At 40.6% G+C, this 18,685-nt stretch overlaps 1 protein-coding gene across 2 annotated transcripts in view; it reads right to left on the bottom strand.

Moving 5' to 3' along the window:
* Positions 1–18,685, bottom strand: part of ST18 (ST18 C2H2C-type zinc finger transcription factor) — a 240,991-nt gene that overhangs the window by 190,192 nt on the left and 32,114 nt on the right. The window contains exons 1-2 of one of the 2 annotated variants that reach the window (XM_039527205.1): positions 7,183–7,245; positions 5,248–5,383 (exon numbers count right to left, since the gene is read on the bottom strand). Coding sequence is in view for 1 of the 2 variants with exons in the window: in XM_039527204.1 (XP_039383138.1) it covers positions 5,248–5,383 (136 nt within the window). In the remaining variant the exon portion in view is untranslated. Of the gene's footprint in view, positions 1–5,247; positions 5,384–7,182; positions 7,246–18,685 lie in introns of those variants that run through there. The other variant, XM_039527204.1, reaches the window with a different exon arrangement.

An 18,685-nucleotide genomic window follows, 5' to 3' on the forward strand; every position in this document is an offset into this window, starting at 1 on the left:
GGAGACTGTATCAAAAGCTTTGCTAAAGTCCAGAAATAGCACATCTACTGCTTTCCCCTCATCCACAGAGCTGGTTATCTCATCATAGAAGGCAATTAGGTTAGTCAGGCATGACTTGCCCTTAGTGAATCCATGCTGGCTGTTCCTGATCACTTTCCCCTCCTTTAAGTGGTTCAGAATTGATTCCTTGAGGACCTGTTCAATGATTTTTCCAGGGACTGAGGTGAGACTGACTGGCCTGTAGTTCCCTGGATCTTCCTTCTTCCCTTTTTTAAAGATGGGCACTACATTAGCTTTTTTCCAGTCATCCGGGACCTCCCCCGATCGCCATGATTTTTCAAAGATAATGGCCAATGGCTCTGCAATCTCATCGGCCAACTCCTTTAGCACCCTCGGATGCCGCGCATCCGGCCCCATGGACTTGTGCTCGTCCAGCTTTTCTAAATAGTCCCGAACTACTTCTTTCTCCACAGAGAGCTGGTCACCTCCTCCCCATACCGTGCTGCAGAGTGCAGCTGTCTGGGAGCTGACCTTGTCTGTGAAGACAGAGGCAAAAAAAGCATTGAGTACACTAGCTTTCTCCACATCCTCTGTCACTAGGTTCCCTCCCTCATTCAGCAAGGGGCCCACACTTTCCTTGACTTTCTTCTTGTTGCTAACATACCTGAAGAAACCCTTCTTGTTACTCCTAACATCTCTGGCTAGCTGCAACTCCAAGTGTGATTTGGCCTTCCTAATTTCACTCCTGCATGCCTGAGCAATACTTTTATACTCCTCCCTGGTTATTTGTCCAATCTTCCACTTCTTGTAAGCTGTTTTTTTGTGTTTAAGATGAGCAAGGATTTCACTGTTAAGCCAAGCTGGTCGCCTGCCATATTTACTTTTCTTCCTACACATCGGGATGGTTTGTTCCTGCAACCTCAATAAGGTTTCTTTAAAATACAGCCAGCTTCCCTCGACTCCTTTCCCCGTCATGTTATTCTCCCAGGGGACCTTGCCCATCAGTTCCCTGAGGGAGTCGAAGTCTGCTTTTCTGAAGTCCAGGGTCTCTGTTCTACTGCTCTCCTTTCTTCCTTGTGTCAGGATCCTGAACTCGACCATCTCATGGTCACTGCCTCCCAGGTTCCCATCCACTATTGCTTCCTCTACTATTTCTTCCCTGTTTGTGAGCAACAGGTCAAGAAGAGCTTTTCCCCTAGTTGGTTCCTCCAGCACTTGCACCAGGAAATTGTCCCCTACACTTTCCAGAAACTTCCTGGATTGCCTGTGCACTGCTGTATTGCTCTCCCAGCAGATATCGGGGTGATTAAAGTCACCCATGAGAACCAGGGCCTGCGATCTAGTAACTTCTGTTAGTTGCTGGAAGAAAGACTCATCCACCTCATCCCCCTGGTCTGGTGGTCTGTAGCAGACTCCCACCACGACATCACCCTTGTTGTTCATACTTCTAAATTTAATCCAGAGACTCTCAGGTTTTTCTGCAGTTTCATACTGGAGCTCTGAGCAGTCATACTGCTCTCTTACATACAACGTTGTTGACAGAGAAGGGTTTTAAGAAATGGCAAACTCAAGGAATCACAGAAGTTAGAAAGAGAAGAAATAGTGAGATCATAGTTTAATACACCTATAAATATGTGACAGACAATAGTACCCCAATCAAAGAAACAGCAAATATTAATTTGGTAACAGAGTACAACTTTTGGTGATAACAGACCCCTTAATGATTTACAATTTAGAAGTAATTTGCTGTATAGGGTTTAGATACAAATAAGAATGGAAAACTCTTAATATGATATATATGTGGTAGAAGTACACCTATTCATTGATATTATTTTGGTCACTGAATTTTAGGGGTTTTATACTCCATACAGAAAAGGCAGACCAGGTGTTTATGCAATTTGGCTTATAAATAAAATTCACTGAAGCAACACAGTTGGACTTCTACATTTTAGGACTTGAGAGCTAAAAAGAGACATTTAAAAAGATAAGAGAAATGACCCTAGTTTCAACTTTGTGCTACTTTTCAAGAAATGTATTTGGTCAGAGAAAAAAAACTGAAACAGCTAATAAAAATAAATGACTATAGGCCGAAGTTCAGTCTAGGATGCCTGAAACTACCATCTAAATCCACATTTAGGTACATAAGTAAAAACATCATGATTTTCAGAGGTGTTGAGTACCCAATACTCCTACGCAAGTCAATGGAAAGTGATAGTACGTCACAGGATCAAACTATTAATTAGTATGAGTAGAATTTGCAAAAGTGTTCAATGTTCACATAGCTCTGGACTCAGTGAAGTCAATGGTAAACTTTTCCATGGCAACACTCTCACTGACTGCATGAGGCGCAGAGTTAGACCAGTGCTGAGTCAGAGTGCTTCTGAAAATCCCACCTTTTTGAGAGGGCACTTCCTACCAGAGTTCTTTTTTTATCCTTCTTTGTTTAAATCTGTACAATTTCTCTGAGAATCACAAAGTACAACTTATAGCAAAGTGCTTTTCAAAAACCTTAGTAAAAATAACTAAGACACAAAACAGGCAACATGTGGGTGGCAGTTTTTAGATCTATAGAAAGCAGCTTCAACAAAAGTCCTTCAGAAATGAACTTTTATGTGGATACTGTACATTGCAGGATCTTTGCAGATACAAAGCCTTTGTTAGAATTGGAGGATTGTCTTTCCTTACTTTAGATCATTAAAGGAAACCATGAGCAAACAACAGCTTTAAAAATGATACTAAACATACTTAGATTTTACATACTGAATTTTACGAACATTGTTCAATCTTGATTATCCAAATCTCTGCTACTTGAGACAGGATCATCACCCCTATTTGTTAACGTAATTGAAAGTTTCATGTATTATCTGAAACCTTGAGTCTCTAGAATTATTCTATGCCTCCCACCATCACCCTGCAAGACAGTCAGCTAATTGAGGTTATATTATGAACAGGTTAGACAAACATCTGGCAGGGATGGTCTAAGTATACTTAATCCTGCCTCAGTGCAGGGGGATGGACTAGTGATCTCCTGAGATCCCTTCCAGCCCTACATTTCTATGATTTCTTTACTTTACCAGCAAAAAAGTTTGTAAAAAAGAATTACATGTTGGCCTGTACAATGATCCCACAAAATAATAAATCTACTGTCTCATTGCAAGCTGTCCTGTGCTACAATACACATGCTGTTGCTACTTAAGAAAACTTAATTTAAGTATTCTGTCATTATTAAATTATCCTCCAAGTATTTTGAATCTACCTTGGTGGAGAAGATGGAAACATTTAGTATAAGTTATTGTCTTTTAACAGATTTTTAAAGAGTTACAGCTGGGGACTAGAAGTGGAGTATAAAACACTGAGTTTTACTATGTAGCAGCTATACTTCCATTTCAGCACTCTGCACTGACCTCTACTGGTTTATTCGCTGTAAGCTCCAAAAATATGAAACCAGCCAAAGTTAGCCTATTATTGCTGAACTTTTTACCTCTGTTCGGATTTGAATTTCATAAAATGAACTGGCTGTAGCATAACAGGGTATTAGTCATCACACATCCGAGGAAAGAAATGTAAGAGGAAGTGGAGTTTTAAACCATTTGTGATGCAGTTATTTGTATGGAGGGTGAGACACTATTAAAGCAAACATATTAAAACCAGATCTAATAACACTGCAATTACAGTTGATATAAAGGTATTAGCAACACAAACATCCAGGATGCTATTTTGATTGTATTTAAGTGTGGTTTATTTATTGGCAACAATTTCTTGTTCATCTTTACTATCTAGTGTGTTGCATCCACCAGCTGTCTCTCATCTTATATATACAGTTTAAGCATTTTGGCTTTTTGAGGCATGGACCACCTTTTTCTTATGTTTTTGTACAGTGCCAAACACAGGAAGACTCTGTCCCATGATTATATATTCATTGTCTGCAATCATTCATATTTGACAGATTTCCACTTTACATAACACATTAGTCTCCAGGACCCTCTTCTGCTGAATTATTTGCTCTAATTAGAACTGAGCTGGCAACTTTACTATCTGCCCTTATCTACTACACACCAGTGGATCAAAGTTCAGCAGCAAGTCTGATGTTATAAAAGTATCACTATATCAAATCAAAGTCATTAACATGTCCCATTGAAAGCAGTGATGTGGTTACTTCAGGTTTCTTACTACTCATGATTTATCACTGGTCTACTTATTCAGTCTCTCAACTATATTTAGACCTTTGTGCTTTACAGTAAAAAACAACCCAAGTTCAGAATAAGTAAACTAGCAAACTTTTCCATGCTCATTTACCACAAAAAACATTTTCAGTATCTGCGACACTAATGCTGCGAAACTTTCCAATTTTCTAAGGCTATTTTTAGACTTCCTTGTTATATAACTCTTCAGCTATGAATAATAGTTTTATGACTCATGAGAACTTTATTTTCTCACACTGCTCCCCAGCCAATCTATCAATGACCCCAAAAGAGCTGGGGTTTTTTTTTAAGTCACCTGTGTTTGCTGGGAAAAAAGTTCAGGGCAAGTATTGTGGAATCTTGTTCTGTCTCTGTATAGAATAAAGTACAGTGCACATTGTGAATATGTATGGGGCCTCAGATAATGGCAAGCAAAATGACCATTTGAAATTTTCAGGATCATGCCTACCTATTTGGTTTCTTATATGTAACAATAGATGCAGTTTTCCTCTGTTTACACTTTTTAGATCCTAAACACAAATGGATAATCCAGTTTTTAGCAAAATCTAAAATGAAATCCCATACTGTACAACTAAACATTTCAGCTACTTTAGCACTATTTATATGAAAACCATTTTCCCCTTAACTTCTTATATATCCTAATTTCTCTCTTATCTTTGCTTTTTTCCCATTTATCTCACCTGAACCTAGCATCACCAGATACTATGGTGATGAATGCTTTAGAAATGGCTGCAACAAATAACAAAATCAATAAGATTCAGCAACAGTTCGCACTTTCCTCTGAATTCAGAAGAAAGGCAACTGGCTTCCTTTGCAGTTAGTATCAGTGTTGCTCCTTGAGTGACCAGCAGAGGGAGAAAAGGGGGTGATCATGCGGAGGGTAAATACTTGGGAGATTAATTCCCCAGGATGATTTGCCCTGGATCCAAATTAGTCCAGGTAGCGTCAAAACTACAAGCCATGGTTCCATAGCAAAATGTGTGGTGCTGAAACCCTGTACATGATTTTACTTAGTCAAAGCACTGCAGTCAATTCTCTCTCTTACCTTTACCTGGTGACTTTGTACAGTTGCCTGATAGGTCATTTTCTTCTAGCTTTGTTGTTTTTTCCACAGTTCTGATTCTTGCACTGTTGCTTCTGAGACTTTTACAAACAACTAGATCCAATTTCCTTATTCTTTTCTAAAATTGCAAACAAAAATATATTGGAGTTTTACCATAAATATTAGATCTTTTAGCAACTACATTATAATAATGAGACTTGCAAATCAATATCTTTTATCTTAAAGCATGGAAGTACAGAATCTATTTATGACAGATTATAACTCACAAACTACATACATTGATTCTTCTGTACAGTGTGTTGCCTTGATTGCAGTAAAACCATCCTCTTCTCATGAAAGGTTTTGAAACAATATTTTCTGTCAGCTCTACACAAAATATTCCACAACCACCCCAATATTTTATTTTTCCTTACCTCTGGTATCCCAGTGAGGTCACATTCTGTTAAAAACATCCTGCCAAGCTTGGTACAAAAGGGCTCCAAAGAATCAGAATGCAGAAGCTATGCAACTTGCTGACTAACTTTGCTCTGTGTTATTTACCAACTACACAAAGAAAATGCTGTCTATTCAAAACACATTTCAAAACTCTTTTCACAGAAAGTGAGTGAACAAACGGTCCCATGTCCTAAGCTGTAGTCACATCTCCCATGAGGCCCGGTGATAGCTGTGGGGCATGGAACGGAGTGACACCACTACCAGTCACTACAAGGCACTTTTGTAAACAACTTTGTGAGTGTGTGTGGAGGAAAACAGGACGGGGGTGGGGAGGGTTACTTTTTCCTCTGTCTTTACATTATGGTTTCTTGCTTTATCATCTCCGAATCAGAACTTCAGTCTCACTTTGTAAGTTTTGCTTGCTAAAAACATATTTGTAGTCCCTGTAGTATGTTTACTTTTTTATCTGAAACCTTTCATCTAGAAATGGGCCTCAACTGAAAATTTTGAACAAGTTTTACATCTGGATTCAGATGCGCTAGCCCCAGGGCTCAGACTTAGGTGTTCAGGGTTCCAGTAGGCGTATTACATCAACAAGGCCTCATTGTAAAATTCAGAACCAGATTTTTATGCCATGTCTTCCCATTCCCACCCCCGACCCCAAAGTTCAGGATGCTTGGATTTGGTGTTTCCCTTTGGCACATTAAAGAAAGAGGCCTTAGTTACAAAATTCAAACCCAAGTTTGGACTTTCAGTGCTCCCAAAGTTCAGGTGGGCATGGAATTTCAGATCCAGCATTCTGATTTGTCTCATTATACAGGTGAGCTCTCAGAGCAAAATCCCTTCTAAAGTTTGGGGAGGATCAAATCTTTGGTTCTAGTTTAGGCACTTGTCTGTTTTTAACATTTATTTTTAAATAATCTCAATCATTTCAAGTATTCTTAATTTTACAAGGGGTTGACTCTCTCTCTGTTTTTATGTATGCTCTTCTAGCCTTCAGGGACTTGTCTCCTGCTAGTCACAAAGTTACACGTGGGAAATGATAAGCAGAACTGCTTTATTCAGCTCCTGCAGCACAGTGATCGGTAGACTTCACCATACTAAATTGCTGTGAAAAAAAACGTCCTTATGCTCAGAATAACTCATGGACAATGAGTTTTCCATCAATGGCAAGATCCAGAACTTTGTTGTCATTACTACATTTGTAGTTCCATTCTTCTAATGACCAGCAGCAGAAATCAATCCCCTCCCACTTCTCCCCCCAGCCCCCATTTATTTCTTTGTAGCTTTGATCTATGAGGCACACATTTCTACACTCAGCTAGTAGTAATAAATGTTTTGTTTGACTTATATTTTTGAAGGTAACAAAGGTAGGTTTTACATAACACCTGTTACTTTTAGGTGTGTGAGAGGACAACATAAGAATAAGATGTAGCAATGATCATATTTCAGTTATATAGAAGGCAGCATAATCTACTGTACCTGTCTTTAGGTTTGTCCATGAACACACTTATACACATGGTTTACCTCCATGTTTAAAAACTGCCTCATTGACTTCAATGGATGGTTCATATGATTACAGTTAAGTACATGCATGTTTTCAGGATTGGGAACTAAGATATTTCCAAAGTACCTTTGTATAAAGAATAAGCACTATTTCAAATGAGTATAAAGATTGTTAAACTATTAAATCTGGTAACAAATTTTATGTAGTGGATGACTCCGATGTAAATGGCATTTCAAAAAATGGCAACTTGTTTTTTAAGCTTGTAAGGTTTTCTATAGATAGGTTGTCTCATGCTTTACTGAATTGCATACCACTTGTAAGCATATGATACTTGAGCTTCCAAACTGTTAGACAAAATCTTGCACAAATCAGTAACATTTGAAGTGGATTAATTCTGCAGCCAGGAACAGTGACTGACATGGTGGGTGGCCCAATCACAGACAGCACTGTTCTTCATATTTTTCACTGATGCGTTGCAAAAGAAACATAATTATTTCTCATTGACTAGAATCCAATCTGCAACAAATAAAATGCTTTCGGGACCAATTCCATCACTTTCACGTGTTGGGTAGCACTTAACCCAAGTGAATCAGGCTCTTAATTTGTATATATCTGAAATACTGCAATAAGTTTTTCTATTATCATTATTTTTATTAAGAGGAAATAATACAACCCTAAAAGAAAGTAGCCAGTTAAGACATTAGGGACCTGATCCAAAGCCCACTGGTGTCAATGGAGCTTTTCCATTGATTACAACAGGCTTTATATCAAGTCCCAAATTTATTTAATATCTTAAATAATTATTATTAAAATAAGATATACACTACCGTGCCTCACTGAGTAACCACATTATAGGATGTTACCCTTGTTCTCGCTCTTCTTCAGCCTCCAAACTCTTCCCAATTCTGTCTGTCTATATCTCAGATATTTCTGTGGCTCCCATTACCATAGTATCTGAGCACCTACATGTTTTTAATGTATTTATCCTCACAACACCACGGTGAGAAGTGCTATTACACCATTTTGCAGATAGCCTTGGGTCCTTAAGTGACTTGCCCAGGGTCACAGAGGAAATCTGTAGCAAAGCAAGGAAGTGAAGCTGAATCTTCTGCGTCCCAAACTAGTGTCTTAACTAGTGGACCATCCTTTATTTCTTCTATTATTGCCTCATTGCAGCATATCCTAAATTAGTCCCCATCTAAAGGCGAAAGAGGCCGGGAATTACTTCAAGTCAAAGTTGCAGAAACTATCAGAAGCCTGCATCCCAAGAAAGGGGGAAAAATTCATAGGCAGGAATTGTATACCAAGCTGGATGAGCAAGCATCTCAGAGAGGTGATTAAGAAAAAAGCAGAAAGCCTACAAGGAGTGGAAGACGGGAGTGATCAGCAAGGAAAGCTACCTTATTGAGGTCAGAACATGTAGGGATAAAGTGAGAGAGACCAAAAGCCATGTAGAGTTGGACCTTGCAAAGGGAATTAAAGCCAATAGTAAAAGGTTCTATAGCCATATAAATAAGAAGAAAACAAAGAAAGAAGAAGTGGGACCACTAAACACTGAAGATGGAGTGAAGGTTAAAGATAATCTAGGCTTGACCCAATATCTAAACAAATACTTTGCCTCAGTCTTTAATGAGGCTAATAAGGAGCTTAGGGATAATGGTAGGATGACAAATGGGAATGAGGATATGGAGATAGATATTACCATATCCGAGGTCGAAGCCAAACTTGAACAGCTTAATGGGACTAAACCGGGGAGCCCCGATAATCTTCATCCAAGAATATTAAAGGAACTGGCACATGAAATTGCAAGCCCATTAGCAAGAATTTTTAATGAATCTGTAAACTCAGGGGCTGTACCATATGACATAGTTCCTATTTTTGAGAAAGGAAAAAAGGTGATCCAGGTAACTACAGGCCTGTTAGTTTGACATCTGTAGTATGCAAGATCTTGGAAAAAAATTTGAAGGAGAAAGTAGTTAAGGACATTGAGGTCCATGGTAATTGGGACAAACTACAATATGGTTTTACAAAAGGTACGTTGTGCCAAACCAACCTGATCTCCTTCTTTGAGAAGGTAACAGATTTCTTAGAAAAAGGAAATGCAGTGGATCTAATTTACCTCGATTTCAGTAAGGCATTTGATATGGTTCCACACAGGGAATTATTAGCTAAATTGGAAAAGATGGGGATCAATATGAAAATTGAAAGATGGATAAGGAACTGGTTAAAGGGGAGACTACAACGGGTCATACTGAAAGGTGAACTGTCAGGCTGGAGGGAGGTTACTAGTGGGGTTCCTCAGGGATCGATTTTGGGACCAGTCTTATTTAATCTTTTTATTATTGACCTTGGCACAAAAAGTGGGAATGTGCTAATAAAGTTTGCAGATGACACAAAGCTGGGAGGTATTGCCTATACAGAGAAAGACCAGGATATCATACAGGAAGATCTGGATGACCTTGTAAACTGGAGTAATAGTAATAGGATGAAATTTAACAGTGAAAAGTGCAAGGTCATGCATTTAGGGATTAATAACAAGAATGTTTGCATCCATTGGAAGTAACAGAGGAGGAGAAGGACCTCAGAGTATTGGTTGATCACAGGATGACTATGAGCCGCCAATGAGATATGGCTGTGAAATAAAAGCTAATGTGGTGGTAATTCCAGTAGAGATAAGGAGGCGAGGTATTTCCAGTAGAGATAAGGAGGTGTTAGTACCGTTTATACAAGGCACTGGTGATACCTCATCTAGAATACTGTGTCTTTAAACCATGATTTGAGGACTTCAATAGTTCAGACATAGGTTAGGGGTTTGATACAGGAGTGGATGGGTGAGATTCTGTGGCCTGCCTTGTGCAGGACGTCAGACTAGATGAACATAATGGTCCCTTCTGACTTGAAAGTCTATGTCATATGATTCTATGATCTTGCAAATGGATCTGCAGGGGTGGAATTTTGCTCCAACACAGAGCTCTGTTGATCTCAGTGACACTGCACATGGGAGAAAATGTCTAACTACACAATTCCTATGGCAGAATCAGAATCCAAGTTTGTAAACACTTCGGGGCAGGGATCATGATCTTTTTAACCCATTGTTGTAAGGTACCTAGCCCTGTAAAAAAACAAATTAACAAACAACAACAACAAAACTAGATCCAAAAGAGGAAATGTTTTTGATACTCTGGGAGCCTAATTTCATTTATTTCACTTCATATACAGTATGGGTCCAATTCTTCCCTTGGATATTTCCACACAATACTACTGACCAGTGTTCGCTGCACACAATGTTCACTGCATACATACCTTAGCACACAATTTTGCCATCCTCCATTTTTTTTTAAATTAAAACAGTATGGCCCAAATTTTCAAAGGTTTATTGATATTGGGTACCTCCATTTTTGAGACTCTGAGACAGGGCTGGCCCACAAAATTTTGGCACCTGAGGCAGGGAGCTCAAATGATGCCCCGGACCCCCCTCTCTTGGGCCAAAACTTTGAAAGGTCTCAATTCTGCCTTCTTCCTGTTCCACTCCTCTCATGGTACCGCTCTGCTCCCTACCCCAGTAAAGGAGAACTAACAACTTAAAATGCCTTGTTCAAAAATTTTAAGTAACACTTAGCTTTGAAATGCCTGAACAGCAAATGTAACTTTTCTTGTCTGCATAGTAAACACTGGCATTTTTATCTGTTTGAATAATCAAAGTGGTACTTTCCATGCCTTCTTGGTTGCAAAGATTTGAACTGCTTCCTGAAGGTCTACGTCTGAGCCAGCTCATGCTCTACTGAGATGGTTGCAAGGCCGACCAGCCTCTCCTGTGTCACTGTGGAGCGTAGATGTGTTTTCATTAACTTCATCTTGGAGAAGTTGCTTTCTCCACTGGCAACTGTTACAGAAAGTGTTAGAAGTATGCGCAGAGCAACAAAAGCATTTGGAAAGAGGGTGGTCATCTTATTGGTGCACATATATTCCAGAACAGCCTTTGGAGTTGATCCTGCTGAAATATATCTTGAAAGGGCTTTCAGTTCATCACCTAAATCACTCGCATCAATATCATGCATGTCATCATGTGTCAACACTGTCTCTAGTGCCCTGCATTGCTGGTGTAGGTCTTCTTCAGGTATAGTGAGGAGTTTTGGAATATCATACAACATCCCAAATATATTGCTGTGTTCCTTGAGCTGCATGAAACATTCTTCAACTGACTGTATTGCACAATCTAGCACCTGGTTAAAGAATTCAACTTTGAATTGTTGTTTGGGGTCTCTTATGGGATTATCCCATGCCTTGTAATCAAAATGTCTTCTTCAGTGACTCTTGTATTCTTGAATGGGTGGGAAAAAAGCTTCAGTGTGAAGTTCCTCTGTCAACTTCTGTGCACTCTTCAGAACATTTTGAAATCCCTCATTTGACTGGTAAGACTGTAGGTATGACTTTGCTTTGTCCAGTTGTTCCATTGCTCCAGATATATTAAGGTCAACACCTTGGAGTCTCTTGCTTACAACATTTATTTCAAACAGTATGTCTTGCCACAACACTAAACCACACAGAAATTTGAAGTTATGTATGTTTCTGGTGATTCCATTTCCCTCTGCCACTGTTCTCCCATGAACAGTTCCTGTCATAGCATTATCATCCATAATGGCAACTATGCCATCATCTATCTTCCCAGTTTGGTGTTTGATAGGCTTTATTGCCTCCACTCGACTTTCCCATCATGTGGCACTCAGTGGTTTCAGTGTCACAGAGGATGTTCCCAGACGTTGCTTCAAAATTTTCCATTGAACAGTTGATGCAGAAAAAATACATAGATGCTTTGAATTACATTAAAAAATTCAGCAGCCTTACTAGAAGCTGATGCTGCATCACTGGCCACCAAGTTCAGTGAATGAGAACTGCATGGGACAAAAAAATCTTAAGGGTTTAACTCTTGGATCTGTGTCTGCACTCCTCTGTTCTTTCCTCTCATGTTGGCACCATTATTGTAGCCCTGATCTCTCATGTCAGCTATCGCAATGCCGGTATCTTCCAGTTTTTTAAGAAGCACATTTGTCATACCAACTCCTGTAGTAATATCAATGTCAATAAATTCTAGAAAATGCTCTCTGACGGTCACCATTGCAGGGACATTTTCACTAGGTTCTGTTGTTGTTACAAAACGCACCATTCAAGTCATTTGTTCCGTATGGCTGATGTCAGATGTGCAGTCCAGAATAACAGAGTAATATCTTGCTGACTTCAGATCTGCCACAATCTTCTGTTTGACTTTTGTTGCCAGTAACTGTATGATCTCATTTTTAATTGTTTTTCCAAGGTAGTGGTATGTGTACACTTCTTGGGTGGTGACTCTTCTTAGATGCTCCTGGAGTACAGCATCAAACTCAGCCATCAGCTGCACAATTTTAAGGAAGTTTCCATTGTTTTGGCACATACAGCTAATCTGAAGTGCCACACAGTGCTAGGATTTGGGTAGCAAGCATTCTCACAATGGCAATGAGCCTTTTCAGAACATTTTGCTAGTAAAGAGACTCTGATGCAATCTTCTCTTGATTCTGATCATCTATGGTGGCCTTTAACCTTAGTCTCATCTCAAGTTCTTTCCACCTATGGAATGCTCTTTGGTGATTTGCTGCCTTCTCATGGCATGTTAGATTTCTAGACAGATTTTTCCAGTCCTTTGTTCCTGTAGAACCCAATGTGGCTGGAACATTAGATTGCAAGAGTTTGCAACAAAAACAGTATGCAGCATTCTGGGTTTTTGAGTACATAAGCAATGTCACCATTGAGGATTTCATGCCAGTAATGTGTTGGATGGAAACTTCTATTTTCACTGTGTTTGGGGAATATGAAGTTTTTCACTTGGTGTGGCCCATGCACTACAAGGAAGTCCCTCAAGTGGGTCCACAGTCCTGGATCACCTAGACTTAAGGAATTAAACTCAGCAGCAGCTGTTTCTTGCACGTCCACCACACTCTTCTCTGATCTACACTTTTCTTCAGGAATGTATATGGTTACATCAATTTGAGATAGAAATATGGATACTCCGGTATCTGCCAGGTCACCTGCACTCTGACTAACTGGAAGATCAGGCATCTCCTCACCACTCATATCCTCACTGGGGCCAGAAGGCTCACCGTGAGCATTTGTATCTATGTATCTCAGGAGAGCTCCTTCCGGCTTAGATAGAAAAGCTTCCTTTGCTTGCTTTCTTTTTCTGAATGCTGCCCCAGAGGGGCATTTTCTTCTTTCACTCATGACTGCTGTTCTGTGCCAGCTATAGTGGCTTTCAATGCTCGATTGAAAGGGACAAATAAGCAGGCTGGTAGTAGGGCCTGAGTGAGGGAAGATATCAGCATCTTAAGGGCCTAACTGGCTCCTACTACTTCAGTTGACTGCCTGTTCTCCTCAAGTGGGTTCAGGGAAGCAGCAGGAAACAGGAAGCTCCCTGAGAAGCTCGTATTAATCAGTCCAGGCTCCTGGGGTGCTAGAGAAGTACATAAGAGGTACCCTGCAGCTTCTGCTGCTTTCTGTTATTCCCTCTCACCTTTTCTCCTGCCTGCCATGTCTCTTGTGCCCTCCTTCCTCCAGCACAGCATTCCACCATATCTATGCATCTAGAGCAGAGAGTATACATATGCACCAGCAGCAGACACAATTTTCTACACTCTGGGTCCTAGTGCCCCCCCCCCACACAGTCTGGAACCTGAGGTGGCCTCCTCAGTTCGCCTCATGGTAAGGCCAGTCCTGCTCTGAGACTCAGTTTTCCATGGTCACAAAGCACCAGCAGCTCTAAATGAAGTCAAACAGGAAAGTGAGGCTCTAGATTGTCTCATCTGAGCACTCCAAAAATGGACACACCCAAGTCAGGCCAAAATTGTAAATGCTGTTGCTATGTAGCTCTTGCACTCTATTTATACTGGAGCATACACTAAATATTCATGGTGTGTGTGCCTCCTATTACAAAACTTTTGGTGTTGTCCTAGGGTGAGTGAGGGTCAGAAGGTTTAAGCTTTGATGTTGATCCACCAAATGCTGGTCACATGAGAGTTGATATGTCAACATAATAACCCATTGAATGGCAAGGACACCCCCTCACACACACCCACACAAACTCCCCAAACAGGGAAATGAAACCATGCAAAAAAAGATAGTAATTATTCATTCAGAGAATCCTAGCTGGAATTGCCAGCCTTCTGTAGAATCCTCTGTGGATTGTAGGCAGAACTGGCAAACAAAAAGGAAAATAAAATGCTTTTCTGTCTGCTCACAAAATATAACCTGCATTAAAAAATATCAACTGTGGAGCATGCCACACAGTGAACAATTAAATGGTTGTCTAACAGCTTCAGGAATAGTGTTAGCTACCAACCAATCAAATGCTGTCATCAGGTTGTAAAAATCAAACAAAGGAAGATAAAAATCTTATGCTTCTCCCGTCCACCTAATTAACTTGCTTTTCTATGAGGTTGGGGGGGAGCAGTGCGCAGGGGGTGAATTCCAAATAGATAAAAGCTGGGTAAACCACTCCAGTGGTGAGCCTCATGCTAAAGTACTTAACCAGAAACAAATGCTGCTGATGCTTTTGTTTTGGTCTTTCACTGGCGCCTATCCTGGACCTCTAATGTGCCTCCTGTAGGTTGCTTCTGCCAGGTGACCATGCATGTGCTTCCAGAACCAACTGCTAGTGCAACATTTTTTTAACATCAAATAAACCCTTAATTGCTAAAACTTAACTTTTTAAAATACACACTAAATCTAAATAATGAAAAAGAGCCAGCAACACAATGAGCCAAAGGGCAGTGGAAGGGATTATTGTTCAAAAGCCTATTAAAAGACTTGTTGTTTTAATTATTTATTTTTTGTAACAATGCACTTTCAAAGCCTTTAAAGAACAGGCTCCTCCTCCCTTAGTTGCCTGCCAAAATGATACTTAATGGAGGGGGAGTAGCTGCCCTTTAAAAGATTAGGTCGCTATCAGAGAGAAAGAGTCAAACAGAAAGGCTTGTCCCAAAGTGGTTCCATCCTGAACAGTCCATGAAAAGAAACACAGATATGAGATGAGGATTAAATGGGCAGAAGATGGGTATGTTAAAAGTAGGGAGCACCGGGGAAGAGAGGAGGAGTACTTTTAAAACCTTTTAAGCAAAAAGGTTTTAATATGGTCCTGATTACTAGTGATATTAGTATAATAGCCATGCCTTCCATTTAAGCATCTCAAAGCACTTTACAAAAATTAATCCTCACAACATGCATACGAAGTAGGTAAGAGAAATATATACATACATATGTGTGCATGCGCACACACAGAGGGAACAAGTTAGGAAGTTAGATTCTGAGTTAGAATGGAAAAGCTCTTTTAATGTCACACAGCATCATTCAGAAACTGATCATCTCCCAAGAATTAAAAATAGAAATAACAATATTGCTCTCTCTTCCTTCCTTCTCATCCTATTGGAAAAATAATTTGATTATCTTATGGGGGTTTTATATGAGTGGGTGTCTGTGGGAGTTTTTGAAGAGAAAGCTAAGTCGAATAAATGATTTTTGCATTTGATTCTGAACATGCTGAAGTCTCTGGTCATCCTTATCTCTTTTAGGAGGGAGTTCCGTAATCTAGATTGAATTCCTGTGAAAATTCTGTCTCCTGCACTCACAAACCTCCTAATATTTGGGAACACTTTCATTGTTCCACTGGAACGCTGTTGGAGGTCATAGTCATGGAAGCAAATCTCAGGTAACCAGGGCCAATCTCAGTGAGGGCTTTGAAAGTCAGGGGAAGAGACCTTGAACTGGATTCTGTATTCATTGGAAAGCCAGTGCAGACAGCAGAGCACCAGGGTGATATGTTCACAGTGACCTGTAGGAGATGAACTGGTATTTTGTACCAGTTTGAGCTTTTCCAGAACATTTGGCTTTATTTTTAGATATGAAGAGGGCTTTGTGAGGAGGGAGTGCAAAGGTAGCTCTAAACCCTACCTCCCCAGTCTTGAGGCCACTTTTGCTAGGCTGGGCTCCTTGATGCACACTGGAACAGTCCAGCTACCAGTAATCACCAGGGTGTAAAGATGTCCTTGCCACATCCTCTTTGCCAGTAGCAGGGAAGGGGTTGGCTTAAAAGCCACTAAAATGCCTCTAAACCACTTCAGGTTCCTCCTGTATTGTGGGAGATCTTCTAGGGGCCAGATCTGCCAGCGTCAGGGCTGCTTTGCACCATATGCATTGGATAGGATGGGTGGTTCCCTTCTGGCCAGTCACAATTGGAAGTTTTTTGCAGCATAGTCGTTTGGGTATTCAAATGCACCAAGGAGACCTAAAGGTCCACAAGGCTTTGGACCTATTTAATATCTCAAAGTAAATGCCTTTGACAGTAATGAATATTACCGAGGAGGCAAGTTCTTCAAAAAGCTTCCCTCTCTGTAACAGTATCCTCTCAATCTTACCTGGGTTCAGCTTTGGCCAGCTTTTTGGCTAGGCATAAAGAAAGCTGGGAAATATTACCCTATACACATGACTCTTCTAGAGACCTCCCAAAGTATCACTCAGTGTCTAACTTAGTTTATTGAGACACAAGCAAAACAGTCTTCAACACCACATTGGCTGCCAATATCTGGATCCCTCTCAATCTTCAGGCCAGGCAGGGCATGCTACGAAAATAGCATTTGTTGCTCTGGTGGGTGACCTCTTCCTCATTATAGACAAGAGAACGACATCCATAGTCACCTTGCAGGACTTCTATTTGGGATCTGACACCACTGATCACCAAATACTTTTGTCCTGCCTCTAGGCAGCACTGAAGTGAATGGACATGGCCTGAAATGGCTCAGGGTCATCACGCCCAGATAAAACGGAGATGGTTATTATGGACAACTCTCTCTCTAGACCAGATCCCTTCCCTTGAGTCCTACAAAGCTCAGTCTTGTCCCGCATATTATTCAACATCTGAATGGTAAAACAATGACTGAAGTGTCAGAAGTATGCAGATGATACACAGCTCTATGTAAACAACATCATACCCGCCAAGAAGCAAAAAAGAAGAATACTGTGTCCAATTGAAATACAGGGGAAATTTAAGCAGGCAAAACATATTCATCCTGGTTGTAATGTGGCCAGGACACCAAGATTAATATCTCTGCTGTGGCAGATATGACAAACACAGGCCTATCTTGAGATTATTGCATTTTACATGGAAAGCATGAAAACTTCAAAGACCATTGTATTGAGAAAGGGGCAGACAGTATGAGCCATAGAATATTCATAGCCCTTTGAGCTAATACATTTGATGTGTAATTGTGTGTTCCTGGCTCACTACGGGGATTTTTCTGCAGAATCTGGGAGCACTAAGAGGTGATTAACGCAAAATCTCCATGCTGGTTATGCAGATACCCAGCCTTTAAGCTTGGCCTTCTGTGGGGAAAGGGGCTCTGACTGGTTTTACCTGGTCTCTGGAGGCTGACACACACACACACACACACACACACAAAATGGCTTGGGGTTCAAAGGGCCAGCTTGAACTAATACAGTCATCTTCTTTCTATTTCAACAAATGGACCCAACCTTTGATCCAAGGGTGGGGGGGTGGGAAGGGGAAACCAGCTTTGCTGAGGAGTTAGAAGGCTTGAATCTGCCAGGGTCTGGACTGATAGCTGACTTCTGGTATGTTTAATATGTGTCTAGATCTCTTATTCTTTTATGTTTGCTCTGTATGCTTTGAAAGAGCTGTTTGAGTTTCTGGTATATCACTGTCATTATCCATGGAGAGTAGCCAAAGACCAGGGGGCTGGTCCTTGGTTACACCTTCTGGGGATAACCACGTTAAAGAGCAGGGGGCTGCAGCCTAAAATATGTGGTCAGAAGGGAGCAGGACATGGGTACCTGCCCAGATAGAGGTGATGGCTAGATGTTTAAGACCTGGGAGCACTCCTTGAGCAAACCACAGAGGAGGGGTAAAAGTCCAGCTACTCTGAAACTGTGACACCTACTATTAAGAAAAGTATCAATTTCATGATCCTACATAATGAAGTCCTTTGTTTCGCCACTCATTTTCAGGGGGGCATTTCCAGCAGCACAGTGCATGAGTACCCGCACTGAAGCAGAAGAAGAAGAGTGCCCCCCAGTGTATCACTATCATCACTTTCCAGCAGCAGCAGCTCTATGTTCCTTGGAGGTTTCCCATTCAAGTACCAAACCGTCCCTATCCCTCCTTAGCTTGTAAGATCTGAACAAATCACAGCAGACTAGATGGTGGTCTGACTGCAGTCAGAAAATGTGGAGGTTCACCCACCCCTCATTTCAAAAGTGTCATCGTTCATCCCAGGGTGAATTTTAATTCCTTCAATAGTATCTCAGTGTGCCCAACAATATGAGGATGTGGGCAACATTATGGAATGCACCTAATTATTGTTTCCCTTTTCTTCATTTAGTATGCATGGAACTCTGCAGGGCATGTCAAATTATGTGGGCAGGAAATGTTTTCATGTGACC

Source organism: Mauremys reevesii, linkage group 2 (assembly GCF_016161935.1).
Source record: "Mauremys reevesii isolate NIE-2019 linkage group 2, ASM1616193v1, whole genome shotgun sequence".
Taxonomy (NCBI): Eukaryota; Metazoa; Chordata; order Testudines; family Geoemydidae; genus Mauremys; species Mauremys reevesii.